The 11,279-nt window shown below is 39.6% G+C and overlaps 1 protein-coding gene across 1 annotated transcript; it reads right to left on the minus strand.

Annotated features, from left to right (window-relative positions):
- Positions 1-369: 369 nt before the first annotated feature.
- dclre1a (DNA cross-link repair 1A (PSO2 homolog, S. cerevisiae)) lies at positions 370-11,038 on the minus strand (the record flags this gene model as incomplete). The annotated part of the gene is made up of 9 exons (XM_083932365.1): positions 370-942; positions 2,429-2,570; positions 3,453-3,607; positions 5,527-5,672; positions 5,842-5,985; positions 6,330-6,448; positions 7,962-8,095; positions 8,191-9,570; positions 10,615-11,038. The coding sequence occupies 9 exons, from the start codon at positions 11,036-11,038 to the stop codon at positions 776-778; spliced, it is 2,811 nt and encodes a 936-aa protein (XP_083788491.1). The 3' UTR covers positions 370-775.
- Positions 11,039-11,279: the final 241 nt, after the last annotated feature.

The following is an 11,279-nucleotide window of genomic DNA, read 5'->3' on the forward strand; positions in this document are numbered from 1 at the left end:
TCGGAAATGTTTTTCACCCATGAGATCAGACATAGAAAATGGATTACCAGAAAAAAATGTTTCCTCACTTGCCTCTAAAGGCTTCTGTTCACTTTTTACTCCTGAAGAGGCATTGATGGAGACAAAGCACAGATACATCAGTATAAGGGCTGCCATTAGTTAGATTAGTCCCAGTCCTTGATGACGTGTAATGTACAAAATACATAACAAAACTGACAAAAATTCAAAATGACAGTTAAGTGTTAAAAGAATGTTTAAATTTTATTTACAGCATAAAAATTTAGATTTAATATCACAAAATACAGATAATTAAGAAATTGAACAATTTCAAAGCAGCACTTGCATTATATTGTCGACACAAACGTCGGAAGTGGCCACGGCAGGCAGTAAACAATTAATTCAGTGCCATTGTATATACCAGGTGTCGACATGATACGTGCACAACCTCAGATTATGTTTACACAAAAGAGCCTTCAGAGTTATCATTTTCATTATTAATATAAGCCCATTGCAGATTTTTTTTTTTATAGACGTGAATGCACTACATTCAACCATTTACTTAATCACAACCCCTTCGCTCTGCATTGAAATGCTACGGTTAGGAGCTAAACAATCCGAGCCTCCCTTTTAGGTTTAAATTCAATAAAAAATAATGCAAACAGTTGTGTTCAAGTATATTTGTTCCCCATGTTAATAAAGTATTAAGACTGAAATAATTGGTTTTGCTGTTCTTACCAACGGGCAGCAGAGCAAACTAGGTTTACCTGTATATAAGCTACTGTTTAGCTTTAGTTTCCATGAGCCACTCACTGAAACACTTCTCCATCGCCTTCCTGCTATCCCAGCTGCCATTGTTGACTGTAGGGATGATCTTGAGAGGCTGAAGCCACTGAACAAAACGCTTCAACTCCAGAAAGCTGCTGTGTTCGCTGTATGGGATTCCTGTGAAGAAAACGGAATGGTTGGCTTCATTTGAAACAAACAAACAAAAAAAATTCAAAGCGCAGCCATACTGAGAATGGCTTAAAGGCCAAAGACAACCCACGTTTCATTTCCCTCACAGCGTTATTTCAAGTGTAGATTGTAATTAGCTCCATTTTCTATTCATTAAGGAGACGGGTCCTGTAGGGAAAGAGGCAAGCAGTGGTTTAGAACCTTAACCAGAGGGCCTTCTCACTTTCAATCGGCTCATTCGCTTTGATATTTTTCTTCTTAATTCCTCCATTAAGAAACATCACGCTCAGTGACTTGTCTTGAGGTTAAAACTCATCATGGAGCCATATGCCTAAATGTACGGGGGAGTCAGTTAGGCAAAGTCATAAAAGAGGGGCCAGATGCTCCACAAAGTGACCCTCAGGCTTCTCCCATCTGAGCGTATAGGCACATTTAAGATGACGTCTCATTTATTTGGTTTTGAGGAGAGTATAAGACGACATCTTGGCACTGCTTGAGAAAACCGCTGCAACTTGTTTGTCCTCCTTTCACCCCACCGCTGATTTAATGTGCTCTGGTGCTGAGTGTGATCATGCTCAAGTATACAGTCATGCAGAGAACAATATTAGAAACAGTAGTAGCAGCATGTGGCTGGGAAGAGCAAGGAGGAGGAGATCAACACGGATCAAGGCAGCAAGAGAGGGTGCAAATTGGCTTCCGCCTGACTGACAAACATGTGAGGAGGAAGAAATTATGTGTGAGCTGGTGATTGTAGGTTACAGGCCAGATGGTCTATGCTGTTAATGGATCAATTCCGAACTTGAAACGGAGGACAGGTCAGAAAAAAACGTAAAACTTAATCTGTGCTGCCAAATCAAGTCATGAGCAATTTGAGCACTGGGTTTTAATACAAGACAACTGTACAGCAGTGCTGGGCATGACTGTCAACCTGCTTAAGTAACCCGAAAGCCATCTATTGTTCAGTTAAGCCTGTGAATGTTCTCATTTGTCCAGGTCATCGTTATCCCCAAAGCAATTTCAGCCAAAAGCAACTGGACTTGGTTATTTGTTTAGTTTCACACTCCCTTTCTTCTTTTTTTTTGCCAAAAGAGGGAGCTGTAGGCTTTACACAACAATGTGATTCAGATTTTTGGCAGGGGAAAATGCTGCTCTTGTGATTAGGTCTCAGCAGAGTTACAATTATTTACTATTATATAGCTCTGTTTTATGGTCAGTAAAAGAAAGGGAGGGCATTCTGTAAGGGCATTAACAGATCAGATACCTCCAACTTTGCTGAAAAAGATGTAATCATTGTAAATTAACTAATTTATACTGCAAATAGAAGGATTTACTAATGAAAAACACGTGTGATTATTAGCCTATTTTTAGGCCTTATAGCAGAGTATTCATGGTTGTCTGTTGATGCTGTGTATGAAGATACATTTGTTATTCCTTCTGAAAATTGTGCTAAAATATTAGAAAAAAAAGTGCGCACCATAGATGGAGATTTTGCCATTGATCTGAGGCTGAATATCTTGCACTGATTCCACCTGCTGGCTGAAGGTCCAGCCTGTGGGCTTGAAGGCCACCAGCTGATCATACTGTGCTGAGAAGCGGGCCAGGTAATCCTGCAGTTTCTGGAGACAAGATGAAGATGAGGAGAAGAAATGAAAGAGATAATTTCATATTCGAACGGAATTTTACTCGAGTATGCAGTTCATAAAAGTGAGGAAGGAAAAGCAGTATGTGAGCATGATCTCTGAGAATTTATCACATGCTGATGAACTGAAAAGTGAAGAACAGTTACTAAATGGTCTCTTCCAAAATGTAAATTATGAATGAACCGTTTGTTCATCTTTTGTGCTCACGCTGGGAAGCATCATCCTTAACATTTAACTAATGTTAATGTTTTTATAAAAGCTGTATCTATTTATTTCAAGGTGAGTCACTGAGTTGTAGAAGCTCTTTTTCTTTGCAAACTGCGTACATTTCCCCTAAATCAGCTTTTCTGTGCCTACTGATGCTTGAATTCTACCAACTCTGGGATGTATTTGTGGTTGTACAGACAAATTGAAATAGTCCTTTAAGAAAGAAGATATGCTTGGTCATCATAATTAGCATATCCTAATAACTTCAACTGCTGTCCTTGATACTTGCATATGAATCGACCATAAGCAGAATAAAAACAACCCTGTTGACACAGACCTCGGTTAAACTAGAGAAATGTTTACACAAAAGGTTAGCAAAGAAATATTACGTATTTCTATCCCCTGACATCTCACTAAGTTATGCATTATTAAATGACATTTTCGAAACGCATCCAAATGGAAACACGAAGCTCTATGCAGTGAGTAAATATAGAAACTGCCTGGGGGACACTGGTCTGATGTGATAAATTTGCTAGTTGTTTAACTCAAATCACTGATGTACTTTATTACCCCCTGCACACTTTTTTTACACGTCCCACTGGAATAACTCTTTTCAGATCAGTAAATGGAAAAGGAGAGTGCTGCACCTACTTTGAAGGAGATCTGAATCATGGGCAGCACATGGACCTGGGCTGCCTTCCAGTCGGTGGTTATACGTTGTCTGACTTGCTCCGACTCCAGACAGCACATGGTGTTGTATTTGTCTCTGGAGAGACACACTTTAGACCCCAAGACTTCTGCCAGCGCTATAAATGAAGCAGAACAAGGTCTGTGTAAGAACCAGAAATGCAGGTAATTCAGTCTTTTCATTTTAAGACCTAAAATGTACTTGCAGTTAAGACTAGAGATGCACCGATCCGATACCTGGATCGGATATTGGCTCAAATATTGACAATTTATTTTTTAATATCATACACAACAATACAGTTACAGTGATCTAGTCCCTTCCATTCTATGTTTGCAACAACGGTTAGGGTTTTATATTACATGTTTTTTAAAGATTTTTTTTTTGTGGCAGTTTTCAAGCCTTTTATTAGATAGGACAGACAGGAAATGGGGTGAGCGAGCGAGGGAGAGACGTGCAGCAAAGGGCCGCCGCAGGTCGGAGTCGGACCTTCATCCTCTTAACATGGGGCAACTGCTCTAACCACTGTGGCACCGGCCGCCCTATACCACATTTTAAAATATCTGTTTGCAGTGTACTTAACATGGAAGTGTTATTTCTTTCTTTTTGCTGCTAATGTACACTTTGATATTTGTTGATAAAAAATATTAAGTCGATTTATATCTGTGTCAATTTGTTTATTTCAAATCCGATGAATTCAGTCACATGGCAAGGCATACGGTTCATTCATTCAACAGTAGTATTGGTATCAGGTATTGGCCAATACGCTCAGCCCAGGTATGGGTAGCGGATTGGATCGGAAAAAACTGTATCGTGCATCTCTAGTTAAGAATCCCCCACCCCCACCCCAATCAAAACACAATCAGGATATATTGTGTTTTATCGTGTTCACCTTGGTAAGTGTTTAAGAGCACAAACACTCCTGTGGAATAACAGTGAACAAACCATTGTACAGTTGTTTGAATCAGCTGTAGTTTTATTGTTCCAATTTCATGCAGAGCTTGTTGAAGCGAATGTGATTACAGAACAAATGCCTGTTGTTCACTTTCTGTTGGGAAAAACAGTGTTTTTCAATTACTTCACTACACCAAAGTGGAACAGAGCATTATTCATGCATCAATAGAGGACATGAGGGGGGCTCAAAACAGACTAATCCACTATTCTCCACACTGCTCCCATTCAATACAACACGTAATCTCACATGACCTTTCCAAGGGAGGAAAGGCCAGGGAGTGATAGAAAGCTACAGAATTTTTTTTTTACTCTTCTACCTTTTAGGTTTCGGCGTACAAGTTGTCTGATATAAAAGTTTTTTTTAACAGAACATATAATGCAGAAAACAATGCTTGGGGTGATTTAGAAATTGTGTCATAAAACTATTTAACTAGGTTTATTTTCTCAGTGTTCATTTAAAAAAAATGGTTGTGTAATAATGTTAAATATTCTTTAAGTTATTTGTTTAGGAAAGATGCCGCAAAAATTCCATGTGGGTCGGAGACATTTACTTTGTGTGCAACAGTTTCACAGGGATTTTACTATTACCAGAATGGAATGAATAAATCACCATGTCATTTTCAGTAATATAATTAGTCATCAAAAAACATTTCACTCATCACCGACCTCTAATTACCAGACGGATGTTGAATTACATTTGTACATTTTGTATAATTAGTCACAGTCATAATCACCTAAAAGGGTGCCCGAAGGAATATTTTAGAAAACAACTTCTTTGGTTTTTAGCAAGCAAAAGGACGGCTTTAGCTGCAAATTATGTTTTAATTTCACTTAAGATTACATTCTCCTCCTTGATTTGGGAAAATATTGTATTTATGATTTACAAAACTGTTTAAGCAGGGCATTTGGAAAATATGTTAACGTTAGGCATTTTTAAAATTTTTGACGAAGAAAGGGTTGTATTTTAGGAGATGCAGTACAAGCAAGTGACAAAATTATTCTATCTCAACATTTGTTGATAGAAATTATGCATGGACTGCCATGTCATGAGAAAATTGTGGCCATGAAGTGGGTAAAAACACTCACCTAGAAACACTTTCTCTTTTCCCACAGAGTAGGATCCACACACCACAAGAGTACGTGGTTTGAGTGTCACCAGCTCAAAGGCTGAGTTGGCTGCAAAGTTGATGACCTCTTGCTGTTGGGGGAAGGTGTACTCAGGGCTGCAGTAGCTATAGGGATAAAAGAGCTTATGTTGAAAATCTGAGTTTCTTTTCTACATTATACCGAGTTCCTTGCTTGAGATGATTGAGAAAATTGAGTGAACAAAGTGCACATGTTTTACCTTATATTAACCTCACTGGTGCATTCAATATACGGTATATGAGAGAAAACACTAACGTTGTGTCCAAGTAGAGCGTCTGCACCCTGCAGCCGAGCAACTCAGGGTAGGTCTCCATTGAAGGATCAGCTCTGAAGTCTCCGGTGTGAAGGACGGTCTGTCCATCGGGCAGGAAGAACAGCAGCATGGCAGCTCCTGGACAACTGAAAGAACAGCAGGCAGGAGGTGAGCATATGAAAAGCGCACTCATTGTGTGATAATCAAAGATAAGCAGGATTTACTTTGAAGCTTTGACTGAAGGAAAGTGTGGTCAATAATGCAGGTAGGTAGTGACTGGCCTTCACAGCTCTATTATAATTACTGTGGATTTGAATTCAAAATGGAATAACCTTTCAAAACAGCTGATTAAGGAAAACGCCCCATCACACTGAACTAGGGCGACTATTAGTATTTCTCAGTGAAACAATAGTTTGACAATAATTTCACATTCAGACAGCCCTAAGCAGACATTCAACTGGCTGATACTGACGTCAGGTTGATAACTCACTGGTTGGCATCCAGAAGAATGACCTTGACTCCCTCCACAGTGACCTGGGTGTTCATGGGGAGGATGTGGACGTGCTGCTCTGCCACCCTCAGTTTGCTCTTCACCAGGTTCCCTGTAATCTGACCAGGAGAAGCAGCTGTCAGTCAACATACAGCAGTTATTAAAGCTGGAATAGCCTAAATGCTAAGTTGGACTTTTCTGAGCTATGACCCACCTAGCATCCCAATTTGAGTTCCTGTGACCTACCAAATAAACAAAAACCCCACCGGATTCCTAATAAATCATTGAAAGTCTGTTTTTAGTTGTAATCCCAAGATAGCATACACTGTGATAGCTCATGACCCATTTGACAGGCGAATGTATCCACCAATACATTTTATTCTGGATACACAATATATTAGGCTATTTTTAGTTTCAGAGGTATGCTCTTAGATATCCCAGTAAAATAAATAAAAGTAACATGCTGTAAACAAATTATGTCTAGTTTGAACCTGAATGAAATTTAAAAAATATTTACATATATAGCTCAATTAATTCAGCTGATTGCTTAATTCCCCAAGCCATAATGGGACGCAATATTTGCATGGCGACAAAGTGCTAATGTTATAAACAGAAATACCAGCTGAGACCCAGAAAAATTAAAATTTCTTGTATACGATGTGTTTTTATCCAAAACTGGGTCAAAAAAAAAACAACAACTCACAAAAGGTCTTCAAATTCAAATCAACTCCAATACAGTCAGAGCCATTGGTAAATTGGTATTCACAGCAGCCAACTGGAAGCTCATTTTCCATTACTGAGTCAATGCAGTGCAGTGAGATAACAAATGGGTCAGGCCTTTACTCGGTCAGGGAGGAAGCTTTTTAATGAGATGGAAATAAATAGGATTTTTAAAGAAAAAAAAAAAGGTTTGAGGCACCTTCAAAGAATACATCTCTTCCATAGTATTCAAGTGCTAACGGGGCTTTTCAGGCCTTTTAATTACAACACAAAACTTTAGACATATGAACTGGAACACTGTTCCTTTCTTTCCCTGTGTGATTTATACCAACATTGTGTTTGTGAGGGATGCAGTTTCAGGAGCGGACTCAAATTAAATCTGGGGTAAAAATAAAGTCTCATGCAGATCAAGACATAAAAAAAAAAACCCATAGTAAAAGTACGTTTTCTCATATCCCGTCTGATTCCTTTGTCTTGTTACTTGTACAATAATGTTGAATAAACTTGTTACTTTTACACCAATACTCATTTTCATGTATGTGTGTAGGGATAAATAAAATTATTTGTCATCCCATTCTACTTTACATTTCATTCTCATTTTATCTCATTCTTACTTTGTCTTTTATATACGTGTTCTAATTGCAGCAACTAGTGCTTTTATTGCTGAACTGACTCGTTCCCTCTTACCGTTGACTCTGTGTTAACCTATATATGACTGATTAAAATAAAGCTAATAGACTATTTCAAAACACAGCGGATTAACATAATGGCTGATGTGTAACCAGACCTGTAAACACAACATCAGGCAATTAGCCACCAGATAAAATTCATAGCATGAGCACTAACCAACAGAAAGCAAATAATACTGGAAGTCAGACGTTCATATTTAAAAGTGGGCAAAGCTTGACTTACTCTGTTACAGTATATTGGTAATGTGGATTTTTTGGTCAACCCTCCGTAGTGGTCTGAGTGGAAATGTGTTAGGAAGTAGGCAGTGATGCCCTGGATCTCTCCATACTGAAAGGCATCTACGACAAACTTTGTGCCTGAGAACAATAACATTTATACACACATCTTAGTTTAGAAATTAATTACCCTTCAAATATATTCAGCAATATATGATATGTGATCACTCACTGACCTGGAATCTTCTTGTAGAAGGGACAACGTGGTAACTCTACATCTCCATCAGCGTTCCTTCTGCTCCACCTACTTCCCCTCCATCCTCTGGCCCTACCTTTCCCTGCTTCACCCTGAGCATTCACCAAACCACTAGTGGTTGCACTCACTGTGCCCTGTGAGGTATCCGGGGTTGTGTCAGCCTTACTTTTTCTTTGCCTGTCTCTCCTTTGACGTCTCTGTCCTGAGTTTTCACCAAGTGTTGGAACAGAGGTGGTTTTCAGTTCATTTGGTCTGCTCTCTGTTTTCTCTTTCTCCTTGAGGGGTGTGAGGCCAAAAAACACCCCAATGTCCGTCTGCTTCAGACAAGAGGCCTGACCTGCCTTGATCTGGCCCTTCTGTGGTGGCATGGTTTGAGCTCTTTGGACTATGGAGGTTTGGGAAGAAGGCCCTTGAGTACGGCTTTCATTCAAGTTTTTCAAAGACAGGCTATCTGAGCCTAGTACAGTTTCCCTCAGGCGCTCTAAAACAATACTTTGAGGAGAATGAATGGTGCTCATACATTGACTGATGGCACTGGAAGATTTACCTTGTTCTTTTCTTTCTCCCGTGGAATCAGCTCTGTCTTCAGCAACTGTAGAGGCAGCTAGCTGATTAGTGGGCTGCAATGAGATCATTGACTCCAGCTGGGTGCTTAAGGAAGCATGCTCCTTTACCTGCAGATTATTGGTTTCCAAATCATCTATAAATTCAGCCAGGAGCTCATCTTCACTTGAGAAACTATTGTTGAACAACACCATAGAGTTTTCATCTGCATGTTCAAATGCATCATTATTAAAAAGGGATTTTCGACATTCAATACTATTTACTTCAGTCTCTGCAGGAAACTCAGAAAGAGGAGAATAGGATATTGCATCATCGTTGTCAGGGGAAGGTTCACTTTTGGGTAAACCTTCAGAAGCTTGTCTTCCACTCTCTGCCTTGACTGGAGTGGATGAGAGCTTTGTTGTACTCTCTTGGGAAGCACTGATAAACTTTTGGCTTTTAGGAGTGGATGACCAGCCTTTCTTTTTTTTTAAATCCTCTGGGCCAGGTGAGCAAAGTAACAGAAGTCCATTTTTAAGTTTAGATGGCGTTTGATTACTGTGAGGGGAGGCACTTCTATTGGATAAAGCAGAAAGACTGAGAGCATCATCCTGTGAAGTCTCTAAAATACAGCCATCTACTTCATTGTTTTTCAGTCCTGGGAGACAACTGCTGGTCTCCCTGCTGGTCTCCGCCTGCTGAGACAGACTAGGGAGGGATGTGTCATGGTTTGCTCGACTATGGGCCAGGAAGGTGTGGTTGAAATTTTTGTAATGGTTTGGAATGGTGGAGAAGCACTGGAGGCCATCTGGACATTCTGTGTGAACAGATAAAACATGTAGTAATTAGGCTTATCATCAGGGTACAAAATAATAACTAAAAAGCGCCTACATACAAAATCTGTTGAAGCGGTTTGTTCTCAACATCCAAGTAATCATGACCAGGAAACTGAGATTTCCCTGCCAATGTATCTGACTTGGAGGTTGAGAACATAGATGTGCCTGAAAGGCAAACAAATATCTGATATTAGCCGTTCATCGTTCAGGATAATTTAACCCATTTACTCTTTGGGGAGCATAGGTTATTCATGAACTTTTTTTCCAGCTAAATTTGCAGTATGTTGTGAATGTTTCTATAACCATCTTTGTTCCTCTAAAAGGATGATTGGTCTATCTAGCTTTACCAGAGCAGCATTAGCCACTATGTTTTCCGGGTGGATCAATGCTGGCCTTCATGGTTACCGTAGTGGCCCAGGTGGCTACACCACCCACCATACTTCCCCCTGCCTGGCCATCCCATACATTAACTGTTTCCACCTCCCATGACTTGGATGATTTTTTCTGCTACAGTGATTTTAAATATTGTCTTTATCTCTCTCTTATCTTTATGAAAGTACAGTGCTCACTATCTTGACCACTCCTTTAAAACAATAACCCACGGAAGCCTTGGTTTACGGTGATTTTAGAACAGCTAAAGGGACGTTATTAGATGCAACACATGAGACTCCTCCACTCCCTAAAATGTCCTTGTTGGAGCATTATGTGTTTGTACTTTTTCTATTACAGCTGGTTTGTGAATGTTGAGTTAAAATGTGTTCATTTATGTTATAAGCTGAAGTACCCAAGTCATTTCTCCTTTCCCATAAAATACAGCATGTAAGCTGTATGTGAAAGTAAGTATAGCCTAGAAGAAAGCAGGATATTCTGCCAAACTCATGTTTCATTTGTTCCATAAGAACCCAGTTAACAAAAGAATTATAGTATAAGTAATTTCTCATAATAAAATACATTTATAATATTACACATTAAGTGTATAAGTCCATCTTTAGATAAAGTATATTAAGAAGTATGGATGTCTGTACCTTCACATGTGTCCCTGCTGATGTCAAGACATTCAGCAACATGCCATCTCTGAGTCTGTACCACCAAAATGGAAAAGGGCATCTGGCACATAGGGCAAAAGTCTCCAGAGGATGGTCCCTCAGCAGCATTGTCTGTTTGCACGGTGTCAGGGGGAGATGACTTTTTTGAGGGTGTATCATGTGCCTCTAAACTGCTGTTGTGTCTGTTAACAACAGCAGTACTACAATCTCCACTTCCAGCATTCTTGACCTTCCTTTCAGGTAACTTGACTGAGAAAGAAGAGTCCCTTTTGGGGGTTTTCCTGAGAGTGCATCTTCTTTTAGTCACAGTCGCAGCTGCCGACGTTGATTCTTGTCTTTTCTTTTTCTTCTCAAGAGGTTTATACTCCCAAATATCATCTTCAGAGTCGTCCTTCTGTGACATTTGGAGCGAAAGAAAGCGTCCCTATGGTTACCCACCGACTTGGAGCACAAAAAAGCGTCCCTATGGTTACCCAACGACCTCCTCAAAGCCCTCGTTAGTACGTTACACAAGGATTGGTGTCTGAACATGCCGCCGTTAGCGAAAATAATGAACGTTACATTTCAGTGTGAGCTGCTGTAGATATGTTAATATCGTAAGGATAGTTCTACAATAGTTTTTCATAATAAATATTTACGATATA

Source organism: Echiichthys vipera (genome assembly GCF_963691815.1).
Source record: "Echiichthys vipera genome assembly, chromosome: 18".
In the NCBI taxonomy this organism is placed as follows: domain Eukaryota; kingdom Metazoa; phylum Chordata; class Actinopteri; order Perciformes; family Trachinidae; genus Echiichthys; species Echiichthys vipera.